Below are 27,112 nucleotides of genomic sequence, written 5' to 3'. Positions count from 1 at the left end.
TTTTCTTCAATAATTAACATTTATTAACCCATTTCAAGACATGAAAGTACTGAAAACGAGTCCCGCTGCGTACCATTAATGGTGCCCAGGTACCAGGAATTGGTACCGTATCAATTCAAATGTGAGATCGTTCTGTTTTATTACAACTCAGTAGTCAAATTCCTTTCTAAGAAAGCGTGTTGAGTAAAAAACAATATGCCAGCAGTTTGGTTTATATCATCTTTTAATATTTCTTTTTAAAAAAAAACGGATGTACAATCTGAGAGAGACACAGTTGAGAATTTTAGGGACTGGCTTTTCAATCTAAATTCTCTCCTGGTTGAAATATGGCATGAGCTCATGCAGATTTCCCCAAACAGCAGCCTCAGAAAAACAATCACTACACACCGCCAAAATAAAGGACACGCAATGTACCGTCAGTGTGAGTAAGGCTAAAATGAATACTGGACCAACACTGCTCACGTTGGCTTTATCTACTACTTGTGTCGTCATACTGTCCCCATCCTTTACCTTGGCAGATGTGTTGTTACATGTCTGCTGTGACATGGGTCCTCTTATTTTTCAACTGTGGACCAGAAGTTGCGACGCAAAGAAAAAGGACGACGTGAAGGAGTCAGAGCATGCCAACGAGTCACATTAAACACGTCGTACTGGAGATGTCCTCACGCGCACGCATCCACACAGTGAACTTTCTCTCTCTCTTCCAACACATTTCTTTATCATGACAGGTAAACGGAAAGAAAGGAAGAAGAAAAGCCGTTTGGATCTGAAAGGAAGAAGACAAATCGGAGGTATAAACTGTCACTGGCTTAAGCATGTGACAGTTTGTATCCTCATCTCACACACGCACACATTTTTCACTGGCCTTTCTCCACAATGGCAAAAACGGCTCATCCGGGTGTGTTGTTTCATCTAGTAAAGGAGTAGCACCATCTGCAATAAAGGACAAGTACAGTGGTGCCTAGGTTTTTGTACGCCTCACCTAAAATGTGTGATTCTGCGTTAACGTTCACCAACATTTTCATGTTCTGTTTCATTGCATGTAACAAACCAGTAAGTGTGCCATTCCACACCACCAAGTGCCTGAACAAAGAATCATATGCTTTGGTGACTCAACTTAAGTGCTTTTTTTTTAAAGTAATCCACCAAAGGGGCCAATTAAAGTTGTGAGTGTCAAAAAAGTAAGAAACACAATTGAATTCAAGAAAGTAACTGAAGTCTGAAGAGTCTTCAATAAAGGTAACAGTGATGTTATTAGGCATTGTTTTCTCCTATAATATTTTTTTTGTTATTAGTTTGGGGTGTCTGTATTTAATTAACTGGATTTACAGTATTTCCAAAGTGGAAAAATGCTTCAGTTCTCGTATGACTCGGGTTTTGTCTCTTTGGAACGGATTACTGACAAAAACTGAGGTACCACCGTAGTCTACACCCAAGAGCACATTTTCATCCATGCATTCGTTTTCTTTTACGGCTTGGCCTTCCTATAGTCATGGTTGAGAAAAATAAGACAACGCTTTACCACATGGGTGTCGCTTTCATCGAGGGCCATATCGCAGTTTTGGCTGCCATCAGAAGGCCGCTTGTAACAGCAAATAATATATTAATAGGCCTATGTAATTGATTATTATATATATTTTGTATGTACACTGTAAAAAAATTGTGATTTTACAGTGACAACTGGAAACTCGGTCACAAGAATTATACTGTAAAAAATATTGTGTTTTTACAACAAATTACGGTAAATGGAAAAACAGTACCACTGTTTTATTTACGGAAAAACCAGGCAGCTTAGTAGGCGTAACTTTTTTTTAAACAACATATTGGAAAAACAGTAGTACTGTTTTTGTTTTTTTGTTTTTTCTGGCAACTGAGCTGCCAGTTTTTTTTATCATAAAAAAATGCTGCACCGTTTTTCCATTTAAAGTAGTAATACATCGCAAAAACAACAACCGTGGCTTTTACAGTAAAAAAAAAGCTGGTAACTCAGTCAACAGAATTATACTGTTTTTCAATTCACAGCGATATGCTGTAAAAACCACGGTACATTTTACCGTAAAATCTATTTAGCAGTGTACGATTTAATGGAAAACATGCTTTGAAATTTTAGGTAAAGAAGATATTTATGTATTTTTTTAATTTTTTTAAAGAATTGTTTGGAAAGTATGATTCAATTTTAAAAAGTATGCACTTTCAAGCAGAGTTTTTTTTTCTGTCAAAATGGGAAAAAAATAATACATTTAGTAAAAAAATAAAAATAAAAAATAAAGTACTTTATTGACGCATATTATTTCCAGGCGTTCGTGGGCCATAAACACTATATGGCTTGCCAGATCTGGCCCCTGGGCCTCAAGTTTGACACCTGTGCTTGTGCCCAATTCAAAACATGCCATGACAGATGTTTTATGTAAGGGTAAATGGCCTGTATTTTCCACATTAAAATATTCTAAAAAATTAGGAAGACGGTAGATTTTGTTCAAAACAACCTTAAAATAAAAAGTCATTACTCTTTCTGCTTTTGAATAATTTGCTATTGTTGACCAGAATTTATTGTCTACTGGAATCAAGTAATCGCTGCCTGCACTCGTGTTCGGCATAAGTGGACCTTCTTATTCTTTTGGTTTTGAATTTTGTGTGTGTGTGTCTGAGTGACATGACGAGAAGGCAGATGAAAAGGAAAACGGGAAGATGAGCAGCAGAAGACAAAAAGTGTCCAGTTATTGTACAGTAGTCACTCCCTCTGCACATGAGGTAAACAAAGGTGATCAAAAGTGTGTGTGTGTGTGTGTGTGTGTGTGTGTGTGTGTGTGTGTGTGTGTGTGTGTGTGTGTGTGAACGTGCAAGAGAATGACAACAGACAGATATGGTGCTGATCATTCAAATGCTGTCTAGTGGACTGGGAGTTGATCTGCAGCGTGAGTGCATAAGTACTACTGTAGCGTGACAGCATAGATAATAATAATAATAATAATAATAATGATGTGTGTGTAAATGTGTTCTTTAAATGCATTTTCTCTTTCCCAACACAAGCACTGCAGGCACTGGAACGTGACAACTGTTGAAACCTTCTCTGAATGACTTAATGTTAAAACAAATACATACGTTCATTGTGATTCATCACGTCGCAGCACGTTGGCCGTTCAAGCGCCAAGCCAGCAGCTTCATTCAGTGACTGCGTCACGATGATCACACACTGTCGCCTCCAAAATCACTGTTGGACCATTCAAGCACGGTGCTTTGTGTGGACGCGTCCTTCCTTTAAAAACGTTGAGGTTTATTGCAATCTGGTGAGCGAGAGTGGTACATTAGGACGGCCGGCGACTGATTGCGTGAGGACCCCCGGCCGAGATGAGTTGAGGCAAAGGTGGAGCAGCTTGACGCGGCGCGATGCGTCTATCATCTGGCGTAGTGCTTGATGTAATCTTGAACTTTATTACGAAAATCCTCCTAAAGGGAAACAAAGTCGGGATAAAGTGTTAGAGCCAATCACAATACCGCACATGATAATTTGTGTAGACCTTTAAATATTGTACAGTGCAACCCGTTTAAAGAGGAATTGCACTTTTGGGGAATTTTGACCATCATTCACAATCCCTTTGTAAGACAAGAACACATATGTTTTTCTTTTTTTTATGAAGTTTAAGTCCTAAAATACAGCAAATATGAAGTTGCTAACGATGTAGCTAATGAGAGTGCTCTATTGCGGCCCTAAAGCCCTCTTAAAAAAAATCCAAAAACCAGCCAACAATAGTCCATTTACATCTCGTGACCTAAATATTAACCAAGTATTAACGGTATTGTTATTATAACGTTAAGGAACTACTTTTAGTGGCGCTCTGATCACAGAGATGTAACTAGCGTATGCAGCTACAGCCCTGACATATACCGTATTTTTCGGAGTATAAGTCGCACCTGCCGAAAATGCATAATAAAGAAGGAAAAAAACATATATAAATCGCACTGGAGCCCGGCCAAACTATGAAAAAAACTGCGACTTATAGTCCGAAAAATACGGTAGTAGAAGCATTTAAGTCCCATCTTAAAACTCATTTGTATACTTGTCAGGTTCAAACAAACATCGATGACATCTATTAAAACAGACAAGAAGCAAGGAAATAAACAGAGACAGGATTCAATTTGGCTCAATATGAGGAGAGACGTGTACACCTGTACCCTTGTACAGTGTCATCACGCTCTGGCGAAAGATTGTACGCCAACTCTTTTTATTTGGACTCTCCCTGTTTACATAACACCAGCTGTTTCCAAAGGAATGGAGGGTATGTAAACAGCCATTGGTTTTGGTCACATTAACACAAAAGAAAAAGATGCCTCGGGCTTGGACTGGTCCTGGATCGAGCTTGGGCAAGTCTTGGATCACATTAGATAACCCCTCCCGTCTCCTTCCATCGTACACAGCGGAATTTTCCAAGCCTTTGGCATGGTGCAACAAAGACAGCTTTCGTCTGTTCACTGGGAACCCAGAGAACGGAGGGTTTTTTGATAATTTACATACAGTTTTTCTGACAATACTCTAGCCATTAAATAGACCCCCCTTTTAGACCAGTTGATCTGCTGTTTCTTTTCTGCTCTGCCCCCCTCTCCTTCATGGTGACCACAGATGGCGTGCTAGCTGTCCAAAGTCGGGACCCAGGGTGGACCACTCATCTGTGCATCAGTTGGGAACGTCTCTGCGGTGCTGACCTATCTCCAGTAAAGATGATCTCCTACTGGCCCCACTATGGACTGGACTCTCACACTATTATGTTAGATCCACTATGGACTGGACTGGCGGGAGGGGGGGGGGGGAGACGACCAACCACATCCAAGGTTTCTCATCGTCATCCCATTGGGTTGAGGTTTTTCTTGCCCTGATGTGGGATCTGAGCTGAGGATGTCGTTGTGGCTTGTGCGGCCCTTTGAGACACTCGTGATTTAGGGCTATATAAGTAAACTTTGATTGATTGACACTGAGCTGTAGCTGCTGCGTCACCTCTGAGTTGGTGAACGTTAATTCTAGATTAAAAATAATCCCTCTGCAGTGAGCAGCAGCGGTGGCCACGCTCGGAAATCATTTTGGTGATTTAACCACCAATTCCAACCCTTGATGCTCAGTGCCAATCAGGGAGGTAATGGGTCCCATTTTTATAGTCTTTGGTATGACTCGGCCAGGGTTTGAACTCACGACCTACCGATCTCAGGGCGGACGCTCTAACCACAAGACCACTGAGCAGGTTTAACATTCAATTTACACCCGGAGATTGTGAGAAAGACACGGAAAGATGCTTGTTTTTATTTCACCTTTAACCTTTTATACGGGAAGATATGAACACTCTATGAGTCAGCATCCCAGTGAAAGCAGACATTGTACAGTAAGTGAATGTTTTATTATGTTCATAATTTGTGCTTTTAGTTACTTGATGCTTAGTGTTTATCACTCAGCTTTTAAAACTTCTAGACCATTCTTCGTATATTGAGGCTCAAAAATATAAGGTTCTGGATCATCATTTGTCCAAAAAGTAGTAGTCATTGGCTCTCATGAATTTTGTCATGATTAGTAGTGTTGTTGTTGAAGGAAATAACAAACGTTGTGATCAGTCTGTGAAATGAATATGCCGCCCTATGCTTAAAATGAGCAAAATACTTAAATATTACAAGTTATTATAATTGTGCCTTTTTTCTACGTTACATATATACTTATAGCGTGTATATAAAAAGTTAAACTGCAATTTTGGATTAATTAAAGACATGTTTTACATATGTCTAGCTTGTGTACTATTGTGTGCATAGCTGTTGTGTAGCTGCTAGCTCATAGTAGCCCATAGCTTATCATGTTTACTTTTTTGTAAATGACTTTACTAAAATACACGAAAAGACCAACCTTGTGTGCTTATTGAAGGACATTTTGCTGTTAACTGGCTGTTAACTGGCTGTTAAGCTTTAAACAAGTAAACGCGCAGCAGCACTACTTGTATTGGAGCGCTTGTATCGAGGATTAGACTTAGACTTAGACAAACTTTAATGATCCACAAATCAAATCAAATCAAATCACAGGGAAATTGTTCCACAGTAGCTCAGTTACAATGATGGAAAGTGTAAGGATGGAAAGGACAATGCAGGTATAAATAGACTAAATATAGCGATATAAAATATAACATATATATGTAATATTTACATAATATATGTACAGTATATTATATATACTGATATATTATATTATAGTATGTCTATATCATATATACAATATATAACAATTACCATGTACATTACAACAGTATATGTGACAGTTGCAGCATAAAATAGGGAGTACATCCAGCAGAAAATAGGAAATATACATGAAAAACAAAGAGAAGTAGCTAACATAGGTGTCAGGTAATAGACAGATATCATCTTGTAGATTGTAGATACAAGCTAATATAATCTAATTATTGTTCTTTTTTTGCTGATAGCCGATATTAAAATCGAATGGGGACACCACTAATCGTGACGTGCGGTGAGGTTCATGGCTGGTGAGGCACTGACTTCATCACAGTCAGATTTACAAACATATGAACCCTAAAGAGTATCTTATTCACCATTTGATTGGCAGCAGTTAACGGGTTATGTTTAAAAGCTCATACCAGCATTCTTCCCTGCTTGGCGCTCAGCATCAAGGGTTGGAATTGGGGGTTATTAAATCACCAAAAATTATTCCTGGGCGCGGCGCCGCTGCTGCCCACTGCTCCCCTCACCTCCCAGGGGGTGATCAAGGGGATGGGTCAAATGCAGAGGACAAATTTCATTACACCTAGTGTGTGTGTGACAATCATTGGTACTTTAACTTAACTTTAACTTTACACATACAAACTGTAGCACACAAAAAAGCACATTTAATTAAAAAAAACATTATTATGGTCTTACCTTTACTTATAAAATAAGTCCATGAGCCGCTGTTGTGCTGGATTAATGCACCCCCTGACGAGAGTGTTATATCAACGAAAGCCCTCACTTAAACTTTCCACGTGCAAGATTGAATCTATTTAAAAAAGTGTAACTGAGGGTTTATAAATGTCGCCTATACTGTATGAAACTACAAAATAACAAACACGGAGGCTACAGTTTTCTTTCAAAAACTTCCGCTCCACTCCAACGTGTCGTCACTTCCGCTCTTAGCGCCTTCAAAATAAGAGCTCAAGGCATATACTGTATAACAGCGCATAACAGGAACTTAACATCACAAAGAGGAAAGCCCCTAAAAATAGGTTACAAAAGTTATTTAATAAGAAGCCAAAAAGTGCAAAAACAATAATGTTCGTGTTGGAGGAGTTGTGAATTAGGTACACCTGCAGTCTGCAGGTGTACCTAATGTTGTGGCCCTGCAGTCATTCGCAACTCCTCCAACACGAACATTATTGTTTTTGCACTTTTTGGCTTCTTATGAAATAACTTTTTTAAATAGATTCAATCTTGCACGTGGAAAGTTTAAGTGTGGGCTTTAGTTGATATAACACTCCCGTCAGGGGTTGCCGTGCATTCTACGGCAGGGGTGCAGGAGGCGAGCCTCAGCCAGTGCGTCTTTTGCAGCCGTTTTATGATCGCTCAGCACAAGAAATACTTTACACACATACAGTTGTTGACAAAAAAAACTGTACATTATATACCTCAGCTAACTAAACTATGGAAATGTATAATATAATTCATATAGCAATACGGTCTCACTGCACAGCAGGCCAGCAGTTAGCCGAGTCCGCAATCCATGGTGAGGCACAACGCAGTGACGTGCCTCAACTGGCTGCTGTTCACCGCACTGTCTCTTCTCAGTATTTGAACGGCAAATGTGAAAATTCAGCGATTTTAAATACAAATAATCTAAAACGGGTGAAGTTAAATGGAAAATAACTTTATAGTATAATCACTGGATACATACAACAATTTAATAAAAAAAAAATATTTTTAAATTTTTTTTCTTTCCATGATGGCAGGCGAGGCCCCGCCTCACCTGCCTCTAGTGACTGCACGTCACTGATCGTAACCCTACACACTTATGGAAAGTGGATAAAGTAATGTCCACCAGGCAAATAAAGTCAGCACGTCAGCGTGTCTGCACTACTTCAGTCGTGTTTACATTTGTTGGACTGTTACTCGTCTGTGTTTATGTTGACATGATCATACTTTGTAACAAGAACCAGCAAGCTTTAGGAAATTTATTTTGTTTGTCTGGCCACAGCACATTTAATGGGAAGAAGTTCAGTTGGGCCTGAGACTTAAATGGGGTCCGGTCTACAATTCTCTTTCCTCTTGTTGAAAAGTAGTTTATGTTAAATTGTACAACCATAATATTATGATTACAATTACTAAAAACATAGTTAGAGATCTCTATACAGATTAATAGCATTTCATAGTTTCTGCCATTTGAATTTCAACACAATAATTAACAGTGAGACCTCGGTTTTCGTATGCCCCACTATGATTCTCTTTTCTCACCCAAATTTTGTCCTGGTTTTTTCAAATACTGTCAGTTTTCATACGGCCAAACATTGCGCTTAACAAAAATAGTCTGTTCCTACCAATGTGCCTCAACAAAACTTTATGCATGGGTGACTCAGTCACTGTGCTTTTTTACTGAGTACGACTTCACAATAATTTACCATGGGGCAAAGTGACAGCAATTCAATAAAGAAGAAAAACACTACTAAATAAAAAAAAAAAAAACACTTTTATGAAGGCTTCCACATAACTCTCCCCTAGTTTTTTGCTGCTGTCAGCCCACTAACAACATGGTATCGGGACACCCCTCCAAATTATAACTACTACTACTATTGGGTCGGTTTTATTTATTTCTTAACATCTGAAGCTGGGGAAAAGCAACACGTTTAAAATTTAATACCTTAGTAAAAAAAAAGTGTTCTCACTGTTTTTTGATTTATAGTCTTGGTCAAACGTTTACATACACTTGTGAAGGACATAATGTCATGGCTGTCTTGAGTTTCCAATAATTTCTACAACTCTTAATTGTTTGGGATAGAGTGATTGTAGCACATACTTGTTTGTCGCAAAAAACATTCATGAAGTTTGGTTCTTTTTTGAATTTATTATGGGTCTACTGAAAATGTGACCAAATCTGCTGGGTCAAAAGTATACATACAGTAACATACATTATCAATATTGGTGATGTAGAAAAGTTACAATCAAATCAAATTCATGGCATGGCCTCTTAACTTCATGTGAGTGATTATGATTGACGACACCTGTTGACTTCTCTGAGCCAATTTAAATAGGGCTCATGTGATGCAGTCATTAGACTCGGTTACAAACGCGACAACGGGAAAGTCAAAGGAACTCAACACAGATCTGAAAAAACGAATCATTGACTTGAACAAGTCAGGAAAGTCACTTGGAGCCATTTCAAAGCAGCTTAAGGTCCCAAGAGCAACTGTGCAGACAATTGTTCGTAAGTAAAAAGTGCATGGCACAGTTTTGTCACTGCCACAGTCAGGAAGAAAACGCAAGCTATCACCTGCTGCTGAGACAAAATTGGTCAGTATGATCAAGAGTCAACCGAGAACCACCAAAAAGCAGGTCTGCAATGAATTGGAAGCTGCTGGAACACAGGTGTCAGTGTCCACAGTCAAGCATGTATTGCATCGCCATGGACTGAGAGGCTACCATGCAAGAAGGAAGCCCTTGCTCCAGAAGCGACACCTTAAGCCTCGTCTAAAGTTTGCTGCTGATCACATGGACAAAGATAAGACCTTCTGGAGAAAAGTTCTGTGGTCAGATGAAACAAAAACTGAGCTGTTTGGCCACAATACCCAGCAATTTGTTTGGAGGAGAAAAGGTGAGGTTTTTAATCCCAGGAACAACATGCCTACCGTCAAGCACGGTGGTGGTAGTATTATGGTCTGGGTCTTTTTTGCTGCCAATTGAACTGGCACTTTACAGAGAGTAAATGGGACAATGAAAAAGGAGGATTACCTCCAAATTCTTCAGGACAACCTAAATTCATCAGCCCGGATTTTGGGTCTTGGGCACAGTTGGGTGTTCCAACATGACAATGACCCCAAACACACGTCAAAAGTGGTAAAGGAATGGCTAAATCAGGCTAGAATTAAGGTTTTAGAATGGCCTTAAAGTCCTGACTTAAACCCCCTTGAGAACATGTGGACAATGCTGAAGAAACAAGTCAATGTACGAAAACCAACACATTTAGCTGAACTGCACCAATTTTGTCAAGACGAGTGGTCAAAAATTCAACCAGAAGCTTGCCAGAAGCTTGTGGATGGCAACCAAAAGTGCCTTATTGCAGTGAAACTTGCCAAGGGACATGTAACCAAATATTAACATTGCTGTATTTATACTTTTGACCCAGCAGATTTGGTCACATTTTCAGTAGACCCATAATACATTCATAAGAGAACCAAACTTCATGAATGTTTTTGTGACAAACACGTATGTGCTCCAATCACTCTATCACCAAAAAAATAAGAGTTGTAGAAATTATTGGAAACAGTCATGACATTATGTTCTTTACAAGTGTATGTAAACTTTTGACCGTGACTGTATTTTACACTTAATATGGAACTTATGTTTTATTTTAGTAAACACTTGTTTAAGTTTTGTATAACAATACATTAATTTTTGAAACTACTTTTTGTAATATATCTATATGCATAATAATGTAACACTTAAATGAAATTACCTCAAGTTGACAGCTTTTCTCAGCACTTTTTTTTTTAGGTGTGTTTAGAAAATAGATTAATTAGATGAATTAATTACAGATCATAATTAATTAATCACTCGTTTTTTTAATCGCTTGGCAGCACTAGATGTAAATGCAAATGGAACATGAACCCATTATTGAACATAAAGTGTAATACAAACACACAGGTATGATTCATCAAATGTGAGGATCAAATAAGCTCCACAGAGTCAAAAAGTCCTAATAAAAAACCATTAAAGGCTCAAAAATTGTATTGTTTAGCCTTTTTGAGCTCTACTTGTGCAATCATTAGCTTGAAGAATCCATGCAAACTCTGCAGCCTATTAAAACTTTTAGAGAACAACTTTTGGCAATATTCCACCCATGGAGGACAATTAGCTCTCCTCTTGCCTAATGATCTCAGCAGGTATTCAAAGCATCAAACGTGGGGGAAGAGAAAACAAATTAAAACCTTTGGGGACAAACTTACACATCTGGTACAAGGTAGAAACTATGTAAAGCACGGTCCAGGGATATACAAGATAAACAGGCTGAAGGCAAGAAGGAAGGTGTGAAAGGAAAAGATTGAAAAAGGAGCACAAAAAAAGTAAATAGGGGAGTTGCTAAGGTGTGGTGAAGAAACAACACATTCTGACAATTGGAATTCTGTTGGTGAAAATGGCAGTGCCCTGTCATGTCAGGGTGTAAAAAGAGCTTGTTGGATGGGCTATGTGTGTCACACAGAAAAGAAAATATAGATTGTCTGTGTTTCGGTTTGCACCATGGCAGGGATTTATTTTCAGCACCTAGAGCAACGACTAAAAGATTGTCTCGAGAAGTAGTGAGTTACAGTAGGGAAAGGATTCATATGGCCTCATTCCTGGGTGGGTCTTGCGTGACAGGAAGGAGGGGGTTAATCATTTTGCAATGCAGTCAGCTGAAAATGATGGAAAGCTCTATACAGTAACTGACGCTGCCACAAAACACATTTTAAGATATTCAACACTCTACTGCCAGAATTATGCATGATGGCGGTCCAAACTTTGAAGCTTTAGTGGTATACTGTGTTTTATTCTGAAAATGTTGGAATACTGATCAGTAGGAGTATCCAAAAGTGAATGAAGGCTGCGACTCACAGAAAACTACAAAAAAAACAATATATCTTGATTTGGTTTGATTTGGATTTGAGCTAGATGTAACATGTTGAGCCATGAAAATTCCACAGTTTGCAGGTTGGTGGTCATTAGGTAGTAAATAGGTACATTTTGGAGGGCTAAGTAACGGCTTATCGAATGAAAGAAAAATACAATTAACAATTGGAAAAACAATATTTGACCAATAAGTTTATCATGTCAGCTCTACTGTGGGAATTGTTGCAATTGAAAAGTTGTAATTAAGGAAACCAAGTTTTATATATGTACCATATAAGATATTTGATTAGTGGTAATAATAGATATCAGTCATGGCTGTGTATACATTCAAACATTTACAATGTATTTAGATTGTTTTAAACTCTAGTCGAAATACAATGAACAATTACTAAATCCATAATACGAAATATAAACTGCAATCCATATGCTTTGGTCTTAAGCCTAAAATTTGTAGCATCCTGCTAGTGGCTACATACTAATACATCTCCATATTTAGGCTTTAACAAATAAATATACAACATACAGTTGTGGTCAAAAGTTCACATACACTTGTAAAGAACATAATGACATGGCTGTCTTGAGTTTCCAATCATTTCTACAACTCTTATTTTTTGTGATAGAGTAATTGGAGCACATACTGGTTTTGTCACAAAAAACATTCATGGAGTTTGGTTCTTTTATGAATATATTACTGAAAATGTGACCAAATCTGTTGGGTCAAAAGTATACATACAGCAATATTAATATTTGGTTACATGTCCCTTGGCAAATTTCACTGCAATAAGGCGCTTTTGGTGGCAACCCACAAGCTTCTGACAAGCTTCTGGTTGAATTGTTGACCACTCCTCTTGACAAAATTGGTGCAGTTCAGCTAAATGTGTTGGTTTTCTGACAATGACTTGTTTCTTCAGCATTGTCCACATGTTCTCAAGGGGGTTTAAGTCAGGAGTTTGGGAAGGCCATTCTAGCCTAATTTAGACATTCCTTTACCACTTTTGACGTGTTTGGGGTCATTGTCCTGTTGGAACACCCAACTGGGCCCAAGACCCAACCTCCGGGCTGATGATTTTAGGTTGTCCTGAAGAATTTGGAGGTAATCCTCCTTTTTCATTGTCCCATTTACTCTCTGTAAAGCACCAGTTCCATTGGCAGCAAAACAGGCCCAGAGCATAATACTACCACCACCATGCTTGACGGTAAGCTCTATTTTAAGCTGACTTTTGCTCGCATTTATTTACGATTGAAAATGCATTTTATAAAAAAACATATATGTTCTTAATCACATAAGGATTGTGAATGATGGGTAAAATTCCCCAAAAAGTGCACTTTCCCTTTTAAAGAATGTTAGTTAAAAGTTATCTCTTAGTTAGTTACAACCAAAACCTAGAATTAACATTTAGAGAACAATAGCATTAATGACAACATTTAAAATGACTTTATTTAACATACGTAAATAATTGATGCTTAGACATTTGTCCATCAATTCATGAATTGACCGCGTTCTAATAGTGATGCATCGGAGAATCGATCATTTTTGCCACCTCTACGTGTGACCCTAATGAGTACAAGTAGTGTAGAAAATGGATCGATGGATGTCTTTGTGCCTCGGCGGTGTGGACACATACAGCTCTGTTACTAAAGGATCAACTTTATCTGACAAAGAAGTGATTTGTTCTTATAAACAAAACTAAAAAACAAACAAAAGTGTAGTTCCTGAAAGTCCACAGATCCAGTTTAGGGAGCTGATTTGACTTACAAATTGTTGCTGTGCACCCTAGAGGCACAGCATTTGATGGTTGTTTAAGGACAAAAAACTTTTTTAAACACCATCTGTGTCTGCTCTCAGCATACATCTTTATATAACACTATGTTTTGCTCAGAATCCCTCCCAAGCAACAACCACATGAGGCTACTTGCAGAAGCATGCAACACCTAGTGTGCAGAAGCAGTCACACCACTGCAGCAGAAATTTGCATTTGCCACATGTATCTCTGTTAAGAGAAGATAAGGAATAAAGATATGAACAAGGGAAAGTCTGTACCATATTTTCCGGACCAAAAGGCGCAAAAAAAGGATTTATATAACCAATGTAAAGGATAAGTTTGGTTGAGCTTACCGACCTCGATGCTATTTTATCTGGTACAGGGTGTAATGATAAGTGTGACCAGTAGATAGCAGTCAAACATAAGAGATAAGTGTAGCCTGCACTATGATGGGTCTCAAGTAAACCACACCAATATTTTAAATGTTCCATTGAAAATATAGACGGCGCTCCAAAATCTATCAAAATGTTTTAATACGACTTTGGTAAGCTATGAAGCCGCACCGCTTGAAGGATTGTCGGCGCATTAAACAGATGAGTATTATTATGGTGTGTGTATAACGTAAGACATAATCTGCCTTTTTTTCCCGCAATATTATGCAAAAGCAACTTTTCTTACCTTCTGGTACCTGCTGATCTGCGTAAATCCTTGTTATGGGACATTCATTCTCCACTGTTGCCATTTCTAATATAAAGTAGTGTAAAGTTCGTACTTATATCTGTCAGTAAACTCGCCATGAAAGCGCTAAAACATACCGGTATATTGACTGAACATTATTCACCCAAGGATCTTTAGTTATTAGAGAATTACGGTCGGACGGTTTTTCATGGGACACGTTTCCAGCCTTGTTGTTCTTTCCGGATGAGGAGATGCTGCTCCGTTATTGATTTAAGTAAAGTCTGAATGTAATTAAAACAGTTAGCTCCATCTTTTGACACTTCTTCCACTCCCGTCCTTGCACGCTACACCGCTACAACAAAGATGGCGGGGAGAAGACGCTGCCGAAGGTGAGCCATATAAATAAGACTGCCCACAAAACGGCGCATCCGGAAGCGACTGTCAGATAATCTATGCAACATTTTGACCAAAGAACCACCATTACATGTTATGTAGACCACAAGGAAGTGTTTTCAATTTAGAAAAAAATAATAATAATATGACTCCTTTAATGCGCCCTATAATGCACCTAATATATGAAAAAAGATCAAAAATAGACCATTCATCGGCAGTGCGCCTTATAATCCGGTGCACCCTATGGTCCGGAAAATACGGTACGTATTGGGCACTGTCACATGAACAGCACTTTGCCTTTTTTTTTTTTATATATTTGGTGAAAGGATGTGCATGATACATTTTGTTAACTGATTGTTGAGAATAGTAAATTAATTTAATAGATTATTAAGAAATTGCCAAACATGCAAAATTTCGTTAATGTAAATATCAAATCATCAAAGCTGTGTTGTATAGTCACTATCTGGTTCTTGAAACAATAAATGGGTTAAACGGTAAATGGGTTATACTTGTATTGCGCTTTTCTACCTTCAAGGTACTCAAAGCGCTTTGACACTATTTCCACATTCACCCATTCACACACTGATGGGAGCTGCCATGCAAGGCCCTAACCACGACCCATCAGGAGCAAAGGTGAAGTGTCTTGCTAAAGGACACACGGATCGTGACGAGGTTGGTAGAAGGTGGGGATTGAACCAATGACCCTCAGGTTGCTGGCACGGCCACTCTCCCAACTGCGCCACGCCATCCCCTTTCATACGTAAATATTGGATTTCACTAAGGAGATACTCATTGGCATGATTGGGAGATATGCACGAATGAATGGTTGTACTGAGATTGACAGAAATGGTAATACAAATACAATTCAAGACACAAAATGATCTCAAAGTGAAATCCACAACACCTGTGAATGTGTAAATAAAGACTTGTCTTTTAACTCATGTTCTCCTCTTGCGAAAATTAATGACAGCACCAACCGTGCACACGATAAATTAGTAGAACAACTCTAGATGCAGATGAAATTAGTCCACATAATAGGAGAAGTTTTAGTAATACAGCAGAATAGAACGTATCATTTAATCAGTGCGATCGCCCCTTTTGCAAGTAATTGATGAAAACATCCACCCGGTACAAAATAAAAAAACAGATCCGACTACAGATTTGCCTGGAAATATTCGATAAAAAGTAAAAAAAAAAAAAAATTGAGTAATATAGGAGCAAATAAGTAATAGGATACGCAAATGGGCCATGGCACCAATGCAGGGTGTGAGTCAATACATTTTAAGGTTATTTTTCTGGTTTATAAATGTTTTTATGGTATTGGGCCTTCTTATCTTTCAGATTTGCTTTTACCCTACGAACCCGCCCTGAGATCCTCCGGCACTCATTTCCTAATTATTCCAAAAGTCAGGACACAAAGTCAGGGGATGGCATCTTTCCACCAATATGGCCCCCATCTTGGGAACAGCTTGCCGGAAGATCTCAGGGCTGCGGAGAACGTTCATGTTTTTAAGAGCAGGCTTAAGACCCACCTTTTTGATTTGGCTTTTACCTAATATGAATTACTTCATTGAAGTAATTCGTATTTTACTTTTTATCCTATTAGTTATGCAAGATTTTATTTTGTTCTATTTATTTATTATTATATATTTACTGTATATTCATTTTATTTTTTATCTTTTTTCCTTTATTTATTTTTTTAATCTTCATATGTCTTACTTGTATTTTATCCTTTATCTCTACTCATGTTTCTTAATATTTTACAAGTTGTATTATTTTTAATTTCCAACGTTTCTCAGAGGAAGCCATTTGCCTCAGGGGTTATCGGCCGTACTCTGGGGGCGCTTTGTGTCAGCGTCCTGGTTGCCATGGTCTGATGACCTCCTGGTGCGGACGGCTCCTGGGATAGTGTTTACTCACATGTACTCAGCCATGCATTCATTTGTTCATATAGTTGCATATGTGTGTGTGTTGTGTACATGTGTTTGTGTTTGGTATCCGTGTCCGTGCTTGCGTATGTGATAATGGGGGATCTGGGTCATCGGGGTATTGTTTTTAACTTTGTAAAGCACTTTGCGTTGCATTTCTTTTATGTATGAAAAGCACTTTATAAATAAAGTTTGATTGATTGATTGATTGATGAAGAGAGAGAATTGCGGCCAATTCCAGCACGGTATGGATGGACTAGTGTTTATCATGCCCTAAGTAGCAGCTTAGAGTGGGGCCTCTTTATAGCCTGGGAACACTGGGTGATGGGTTCTCAGTTCTCAAAGTAAAGTGCTTTGAGTGTCTAGAACAGCGCCTTATAATGTGAATCCATTGTTACTATTGTAGCGACTCCCAAACTATTACTATTATTGGTCACTAGTAAAATTTATCAGCCTATTATTTTTATAGACACAATTTTTTTGTTTTTTTTGTTTATTGCAACATTTGCAACAATATTGATTACCAATGTAGCGTATCGGAAGAAATTAAAGTGTTTATTTGCATAATTCGTATTTAGTGGCTGCAATGAGTCCCTTTTGCACTGCACATCTGCACAAATCAGGGCTTCAAAATAGTCTTCCCTCATTTCCTACTGTAGTTATGGTAAATTCAAAGGCTAAGTAAATGTTGTCATATTTTCAGGTATTTTTATTCTTCGTCACTTAGTTTCCTTGCTGCCAAGTATGAATCTTTATTTTTTCTAATTCCTGTCGCAAATATTTCCACCTCTCTGCCACATAGCTGCAGGAGTGTGTATCGTATACAGAGTGTAGACACAAATAACGGAAATCTTCTCTGCTGCTTGCAAACCCCATTAAACCTAACAGAGACCGCCCAGTGGGTTCCGACCAACTATTTGAGAAACACTGGTCTAAAGGAATCATTATGGCCTTCTCTGGACATAAAGCTGAGAAGCTTCTTTCCCAGGCAACCTGAGTGATGGAAGGTTTCAACAAAAACCTAAATGCACACCAATTACCATGGTAGGCATCTGTGAATTTGTACAGCGAAAAGATTAGACGACCCAAAAGCCCAAAGGGCAAATACAGTGTAATGTGATGACGACGGATACAAAGTCACACTAAACTACTTTAACCTCTGTATTAAATACCTGTATTTGTTTACATGTTTGCAGCATAATGAACTATATTTAGGCTAACACACTTTAACTAAGTCTATAGCAGTGGTTCTTAACCTTGTTGGAGGTACCGAACCCCACCAGTTTCATATTCACATTCACCGAACCCTTCTTTAGTGAAAAATAAAATGTTTTGTTTTTTTCAAATTCAAGAAAAAGTCAAGTTTTGTTTACTGGTGCACAAAATGAACCGTGCATGAACATCACCTTGTTCAAAGAACAAAACCAACACAGTGCATGAACTCACACCAAATTACACACCTTACACACATTACCATGAATTGATTAACGTGGACCCCGACTTAAACAAGTTGAAAAACGTATTCGACCATTTAGTGGTCAATTGTACGTAATATGTACTGTACTGTGTAAACTGTACTGTTTCATATAATGTAATCTCTTCCTTTGCAATCTACTAGTAAAAGTTTCAATCAATCAATCAAAAAACCTGCAAATCAGATGGAAAATTAGAGGGAACATTGTTTGGGGGTATCCATAATACGCCGATAGGGAGAAGTTTTTATTTACACGATAAGTCGGATGTGTCCTTTCCTCCCCTGAGGCCAACTCACCGAACCCCTAGGGTTCGATTGAACCCAGGTTAAGAACCACTGATCTATAGTCCATGTTAAGCATCATTCTACATACATGGATATGTTACAAAATCACTTTTGCTTTGTGTGTGTGTTATCTAATTGTACAAGATGAAATAACTTTATATCTTTTACTATTGTTATTCTCTCTTCCTGGCTTATACAATCATGGCCTCCTCGTTTTCATTTTAAGCAGTTGGTTGGCTTATTTGCTGATCAGAGGCGACACAAAAGTCATAAAGAGGAAACATTTCTATTTATTTTACAATGGCCTATATTATTGTAATTATTTCACTAAGCAAAGGAATTGTAAAAAGGAAAAAATATTGACTTAAACCCCTAAAAAAATACTTACTGTTTTTGTTTCTTACTAATTTTTTTATTTGTTAGCCACATAACTGTATCTTCTGCTAATTGCTAATTATCAATTACGAGAGGCCACTTGTATGTCTTGCTGCAAAAATTTCAGTAAGAAAGGCATATTTGATCTTGACATAAGACCTTTTTCTTTAACCTAGATTTTTCAGCCCCGTTATGGTACAATTCACTTGATCTATTATACTGCAGTGGCTGTGCTGTCCGGCAGGGTATGCGATGTCAATCTAAAATATGGAACAATAGTGGAGGTTTTTGCAGACAGGCCAAAAAGTAAATTGAAAGTGATGCGGCCCACCATGAATTCTCCTGAGTACCATAATTACCAGCCCTGGCGGAGAGAACACATATTTCTGGCCAAACACTTTTTTTCCGGTTTCGTAAAAAAGGAACAGAAAAACAGTGTCGTTTGGTGAAGGATATCTTAAAAGTAGAAAATAACAAATGCTCTCTAATAATGCGTATGAGTTATTCTGTCCATGAAATCTCCTTGATTGTTTGGAAAACACAAAAAAGTAGCACAAACCCACCTTGTCTCTCAGATGATGTTCTGCCGCATCAATGTTTAACGGATCATCAAAATTCAACAAGTCCTGCAGGATACAAGGTAGAGCACATAGAGAAAAAGTATGTATTTTAAAAAAGACATACAGGCTATAACAACCAACAACAGATATTGCCAGGTAGGCTTTCTAAATAGGCATCATTACTAGAACGGTATTAATATATATCACGTTACACATGTAATCAATATCAATAAAAAATGTGTTTGATAAAACATTTAAAAAATGTGTATCTCCTATGTTGGAAGAAACCGGAAGTTGCAAAGCAAGGTTGGTTGCATTAATCAAGGCACTCGTTCTGTGGTAACCAAGAAACCAGGAAGTAATTACTGATCAGAGTGACATGCTAAGAGTCAGTCAGGTAACAGTGTCAACTATTAAGTCCCTGTCTACATTAAGCCGAATAACTCCTTAAACACATAATTATTTAGCCTAAACCCTGTGTCAGCCACACTAAACCATCGTTTTAGGTTCCCCTCCTCGGATAATTTTTTACACGGGTAAGTGCGCCGTGTGTTTCTTGAATCTCCAGCTCTTAGCTTTGTATGGACTCATCGATCGTTTACAAAATGAGTTCGGAGAGGAAGTGACGTCAGAAAGTACGTGCCACAGCCAGCTTCATAAAAAGCGGTATAGTAACGCGCGATTGCAGCTACTTCGGATACAACACATACCGCGCGATTGCAGCTATTTCGGATACAACACATCTCAGACGGCAATATAGCAGTCGAGCGACGGTTTTGGATAAGGCCTGGAAGAACAGCAGCCTGGTGGGATATGTTTGTCAACGAGTGTGTTGTGCCACAGGAACGGCAAGAGAACTTTCGAATGCCCAGGTCCGCTGTGATTCTACTTAGCGAAAAACTTTGTCCATTAGTCAAACGAGAATGTGGGCTCCTGTGGACGAGGGAGTACTACGAAAAACAGCGAATGCATTTGGACTTGCAAAGCAGACTATCAGTTATGTATGTCGAGCGATTACTCAAAGTCTGGTTTTGTACTCCATAACTATTGTGAAGCCATGGTGGTAGCGGCCGTCAAGTACGACCGCCATTTTCAGCCTACAAGCAGTGTCCTAACCAGATATCTAGATCCCTTGATAGATTGTTGTAAAATGTTCTTTATCACATTGTTTATTTTCACACGTCCATTAAAGATATGATTCATGTATGATGGCTCATGTGTGATTCACTACATTAGGGCTAGTCTAACAGCTGCTGATGGTGAGGCAAGAAAGGTTTACTGTTAAAAAAAACGTGGCAATAGGCTACGGTACATTGAAACACAGGGTAAGAATACACTTCCAGGTCAGAGGCGACAATGACGCGCACATTTTTTTTCGCCAGCAGACGGAGGGGGAAAGGGGTCTTAAACGGTGGTAATGCGTGTGTGTGGACAAGGATAAGGTTAGGTGGGATATTGCCTGGATGTGTAGAAGGGGCCTAAGTTTGGTTGGGCCATCTTGTCGTCTCACGGTTGATTCTTCGCATGGAGTGAGAAGGGAAACTAAAAATTAGTGCTCCAGAGAACAAAGAAATTGTCAATAAAACAGGAAAAGTAACCTCGAGTATGGCAGTTTTTTGGACCACCTGAGCACTCAGCCTTGAGCACAGCCGTAACTTCCTGGCACTGAATAAACAAAAAATAGTTCCTCTCAGGTTTCTCTATGTTTACATTTTTACATTTAACACTATTTTGTTACACTTTAAGCTTTTTTTTTTTTTTTTTTACACATTCCTTATTTTTTAACCTTAATTTTAAAAGGTTATATTTACATGTTCAATGTGATTATAGAATTTTGTTTACATTCATTGTTTTCCATGGTTGTGTTGACATTTCCTTTCCTTTTTGCCTTGATAGCTGAGGGGCTTATAATCAGAGAAAAGTTACATGTAATATATCAATATATATATATATATATATATTAATCAGGGCTGTCAAAGTTAACACGATAAAGGACATTATAGTTAACGCATTAACGGCGATAATATTTTTAACGCGTTAACTATAACTTCTTTTAACTGCGATAATATTTTTAATGTGTGGTTAATGTTTTTGATCCTCGGCCCGTTCCGTAGCTTGGGGAAATGTGTAATGGTGTCCAGTTACTGTTAAGCCACACGTTTGAAAATAGCCAGCAGAATTGCACAAAGAAGAGGGGACCTTCTAGAAATCTCAGGTCCAAAGCCATGGAGATTATTGGAGTGAATGCTGCTTGGAGAGAGGAGGAGCTTCACGCCCGTGTTTACATGGCAGTTAAGTGCATTTATAACATAAAATATAGATTGTTACTTGAACTGCTTTAGTAAGATATAATACAAGCTCAGCAGAAACAAAGTCGGTAGAGTGAAAGTCTAAAGTCACTTTTATCAAAGATTTTCATCAAAAGATGTCAAGTCTTTTCTAATTCCAATCACACACGTCTGGTTGGCGGCTTTACAGTAATAGCGCTATACTTCACATCCAGTCTAACCAATAAAACGAAACGAAAAATCAATACACATTACGATAAGGCTATTCTGTTATTATGTGTTATTCTGTGATATTTCTACCTAAATAAATGTTTTCTGGCAGATTTAAATGAAGTGTATTGTAATTGCAGCGGCAATATGAAGGAGGAAGATTGTCTTTGAACAATCTTGTCTTCTTCTTCGCCACCACTGAGACTAGATTTAACACTGCAGGTATGCCTGCCACTGCCCTCTGCAGCCCACCTTGGGTAATTACAGTTCACTACACAATATTAACATCGCTATGATATATTATTTTATAACCTGTTCTGATTGACAGTCCGCAATTACAGAATGTTAACAGGCTGAATATTACGTTTTATTAATAAGAAGGTAGAGAAGGTTAGAAAATTGTCATGCCGAGATATGAATACCATTAACTTGTACAACATGTAAAGTACAGAATATCAGAAAGATTTATTCAGGTAGAAAAAAACATTACCTAACATCTTTGACAATCAAAGCATGATCGTAACAATCCACATTTTGTGTTATTAATGTGTGAAACTGCTATCTAATCATGGAAGCATAGCTCCTCTCCTCTAAATGCAAGTGCCCCTAAAGCAGGGATACAAATTCAAAAATATAAACTCTTGCAAGACACCAACGCACTGCAGGTAATTTTTTTATTCTCTTTAAAAACGTGTTTATATTATTTTTGTGTCAAAAAGCATAATGTTTAAAACATCTCATTAAAGCAAATTAATTGTCCATTCATGGTATTAAAAACTTTTGAAATATCCATCTGAAGTACACTTATTTATGACAAAATGTGTTATTTTTTTGCAATTATTGTAATTAATTTTGAGTTACCTTTGAACAATGTGATTAATCGCGAATAAATATTCAAATTTTTTGACAGCCCTAATAATATATTATTAAAATATAATTTTTTAGGTCCTTATTTTCGATAGGTCATAAAAAATATCAATATGTATCGATATCGACCGACATGCATAACATGATACAGTTTTCAGCCATATCGCCCATCCCTCGGCTTCACCATTAAAAGTTCCTGGGATTTTTTAACTACTGTATATGTTAACATAATACACTTGCGCAATGACAAACAAAACATCAAACAACTCAACAAACAGCATGTTTTTATTTTGGGAAGTGATAAAGACCTTTGTTTTTGTTATGCGTAAGGATCACCGAAGAGTGTTTTGTTGATTACACGACATATGAAGATAGTTACAAAAAAATACAGTTTTACATTTTAAGAGGCTATGCAATCATCCATCCATCCATCCATTTTCTACCGCTTGTCCCTTTTGGGGCCGCGGGGGGTGCTGGAGCCTATCTCAGCTGCATTCGGGCGGAAGGCGGGGTACACCCTGGACAAGTCGCCACCTCATCGCAGGGCCAACACAGATAGACAGACAACATTCACACTCACATTCACACACTAGGGCTAATTTAGTGTTGCCAATCAACCTATCCCCAGGTGCATGTTTTGGCGATCATTTTAAATTAATTTGAGGCAATTGTAATAAATTTAAATTCAAACTAAAGAAGTGCAGAAGGAAGCTTTAGCACAAGGTGACACAAGGCTGGTGAAACATTTCCACTAGCCCAAAATGTAATTTCCTTTTTGTTATTTATACTGTGTGTCGCCAACATCTCAAGGTCCCCACCATAATGACAAAGATTATTTCCCCCATGTCAAAATTGATAGCCTTATTACAGCTGTGAAGTGATAAGCAATGACTCTCTTTTGCCTCAATTACGCCTTGACGAATATCACTGGTGTGACCTAAATACATGGACAACTTGAATTTTGAGGCTCAACATGCTGATGGGGAAAACTCATGAAGCTACTAATCTTAATAATTAACAAACCTTTAAGTTACTTAATTGGAACACATTTTACTGAACATATATTACCACACATTTTGATCAGGTGATCACTGAGTGATTCCTAGAGTCCTCGTTAGTGTGCAATGGTTTGTGTTTTGGTAACTGATGTCCATCAAATTTTCTCACTCATACATTCAAAACATCCAAATGGAAAGTGTAGACAGCCTGAATGTTAGTTACTGTAACATTTACAGTATACTGTATGTAAATATATAACAATGTTTCGGAATGTACCTGTACTGTGAATGAGAGTAACGTTGCCAATAATTAGCTACATGTATCATTAACTTAGCTCACTAAAGCACATAATGACCATTTTTGACCAGTTTCAAGACACATGGAAAATAGGATAAGTTAGGTACTAAATTGCTTCACAAGTGTAAAGACACATTACATTTTGAGGACAACAGAAAAAACATCCGAATGCATAAACAAAAAAACTCACGGTGAACAACGAGTTCAATCCCCAGACCACATCCTAAAAACAAAACAGAAAATGATCAACAATTAAAGTATATGCTGGATATATATCATGTCACAGACAAAATATAATACATCCAAACCAAATGAAAGTAAGTTAATCTCAGATGAAAACTAGTATCTAAAAATGCTTGCTTTGATCATCTTACATGTTTAATGACATATTGTCAAATGGTAGAACACAAAATGGGGAAAAAAGATTAAAGAACAGGATATAGATACAACTGTAAATATTGAAAAAGTATCAATTAAATTTGCATGAGATGGAAGAATATGATGCACACAATCATCGTGTTCAAGTCATGCATGTAATAGTGCAGATAACCCTTTAAATTAAATGTGTTCTTTGTTGTATATAGTGGTGTATTTTGTTTGGTGGTTTTAATACCTTGTCGGAAAGGAGAGATGAAAAAGAAGAAGTGGACCATATTAAAATTTGTGTGCAAAAAGTGCGCAAAGACAGAAGTCCAATTGGGACAGCACTAAACTATCAAATTTCAAAACCTCATAAACTAAGTACGCAGAGTACTTACTATATATATTGAAGTGTAAGAATGGAAGTGCTTGAATTGAAACACAGCCTTTGATTAGTCAGTGATGCATCACAGTAACAGTTTCTGACTTCTACATAATTTATTTACCTTTAACGTTCTGGTGGGAGCCCATCCTGTTCCATCGATAGAATGTTCACGCAATAGGCTGCAGAAAAAGAAACAGTACCCCTCATTTGTGCATACTATTTTATACTGATTCTGGTATTGACACCAAAACCACTTTTAATCAATTATTTAATGTTTTACTTTTGAATATAAAAAAAACATTTTAGACAACATTTATTCAGGGACGCTATCACATTTACCATACATCTGCTTTATCGGCTCCTGACATGTTTATTACTTGAATGTATGAAATACTAAAATCAAGTCAAATCCAAATGTTGAGGAAATAATGATTTGATCCTCCTGTTGATTTTGTAATTGTACCCCCTCACAAACACATGAACAGTCCCATTGTTTATGGTACCTTCATAACAAACAAGACAGCGGGGTAGAATGCCAAAAAAAAAAATCAAGAAAAACAAACAGGAAAGTAAGAATTTGATCCTTAAGCAGAACTTGACTTAATACTTGGTGGAGAAACTTTGGGGTACTCAACGGAACCTTGGTTCTTTGATAACAGGGTGAACGGGAGTGCCAATGACACGTCTGTAAAGATGACAGACATGTCGTGCGGTGCCCATAGCACGCCCGTCCTTAGAACACAGCAGACCCATGCCTACAAATCATTTAAGACGGTTTCTAACCGTGCCTGCAAGGAGGGCATTAAAAGTTAAACACCTCACGCTGCTATCAAAGAACCAAAGTTATGTTGAGTAACCCAAAATCATTTATCTAATATCATTCAGTGTTTCACTATCAGAAATATGGCCATCTACTAGATTGCAGCCAAAATGCTAAGCTCTCATAGTCTAATGCTGTGAAGCTCACATATGCGATAACACCTCTGTATCCAGCATTGCGTGCGCCACGCACGATCCAGACACATCTTGATGATAAAACTTCCCAAACGTGTGAGGTGTAACCCAGCTTGTTGCCACAAAGATGTCCTGTATAGAAACCCTCCAAACACAGCCCACAATACAGCCCTCAAACCTGGAAAGGGTTGCAACCCCTAAAAGAATAGGCCAGTGAAATTTGGCCTCCACAATCCAGTGAGACAGCCTCAGTCTGGCTTTCCTCTATAAAGTGTGGACCGTGACCTAAAAGGCTAATCCACTCTTCTGAATTCTGCTCTTCTTGTAACATACTCATGCAATACCCTCACAGCGCTCAGCAAGTTAAGCTTCTACTCCTCCATTGTTAAAAATGGAAGAGGATGAAAAACCCTCAACTCCACAGTGGAACACCTATAAGATGACTCCACACCCTTAGGCACAAAAGCAGGGTTAGGCTGCATACAAACCCTTGTCAGCCCCAAACCAAATTGTAAACAAGCGGGGCTAATTGTGAAAGCCTGCACGCTTTGTTGTAGTCAAAGCGAACAGCAACACTGTCTTCAAAGAAACACATTTGATTTCCACAGCATCAATTGACTAAAATGGATGATTTGAAAGGGCCTCCATCACCACAGACCGATCACATGGGGGACCAAGGACCGAGAAACCATGAGTTTTTTACGTGCCCTCTTCATAAAATTGCAGGGGGATGCCCAACCGGTTTATCTCCAATGCTCACATGGCAAGCAGAGATGGCCTGATTGTGGGAAAAACCTTCCCTCTTTCCACCAAATTCTGCAGGACACATACCAGGTTCACCGCTGAGCACTGAAAGGAAATTATGTTTTAACACCATTCCTCAAAAACATGCTACTTAAAAGGAGCGCGTGGACGCGGCGGCCCTTGCACTCTTAATGGTGTAAATTACTTGATCAGGCTAAACTGCAGCAGTTAAATTCCACCTTTCACAGGCTGGGATATGTTAATTAATCATCATTCACAGTTAGGAGTAAACGGTTCACATTAAGCTCAGTTTTAGCTGGGTATTCAGTCGTTACCTCTCTCTTCATTTGAAATTTCAGGTCTCATCACGCACCATGCAATTGGTGTGGTGTCCAGTGGGGACATTAGGGCAATGAGAGATGGTCTGCTCTCAGAGCATGATGAAATACATTTTGCCATGACAACATTCTCACAGTTCTCTGCAGTTTCAGTTCATCTATCAGTTGGTTGGCATGGGGTCACATCCAAAGGATGGGTGGACCAGCAATACATTTATGGAATCGCTGCTCTATGCAGAGAAACAGACCCAAATCAAAATTATATTACTTCAAAGTCAGTTTGGCAGCGGGGATGGTGTAGAGTCATATTCACCACTTTTCATTCTCGAAGCATAGCAAGTGAAGTTGATGCCACAGAAGTGAATTGTGGTTTCATTTGACCATGTGT

The 27,112-nt window shown here is 38.2% G+C and overlaps 1 protein-coding gene across 1 annotated transcript in view; it reads right to left on the bottom strand.

The window, feature by feature from the left end:
* Positions 1 to 205: 205 nt before the first annotated feature.
* ube2f (ubiquitin-conjugating enzyme E2F (putative)) overlaps positions 206 to 27,112 on the bottom strand; it is a 49,143-nt gene continuing 22,236 nt past the window's right edge. Inside the window, exons 7-10 of the mRNA XM_061926520.2 lie at positions 24,810 to 24,867; positions 24,134 to 24,166; positions 19,286 to 19,348; positions 206 to 3,447 (exon numbers count right to left, since the gene is read on the bottom strand). Of these exons, the coding sequence (XP_061782504.1) occupies positions 3,397 to 3,447; positions 19,286 to 19,348; positions 24,134 to 24,166; positions 24,810 to 24,867 (205 nt within the window). The 3' untranslated portion in view covers positions 206 to 3,396. The remainder of the gene's footprint in view (positions 3,448 to 19,285; positions 19,349 to 24,133; positions 24,167 to 24,809; positions 24,868 to 27,112) is intronic.

The sequence above is a fragment of the Nerophis lumbriciformis genome, linkage group LG31 (assembly GCF_033978685.3).
Source record: "Nerophis lumbriciformis linkage group LG31, RoL_Nlum_v2.1, whole genome shotgun sequence".
In the NCBI taxonomy this organism is placed as follows: domain Eukaryota; kingdom Metazoa; phylum Chordata; class Actinopteri; order Syngnathiformes; family Syngnathidae; genus Nerophis; species Nerophis lumbriciformis.
This window is presented reverse-complemented; position numbering and strand designations above follow the sequence as displayed.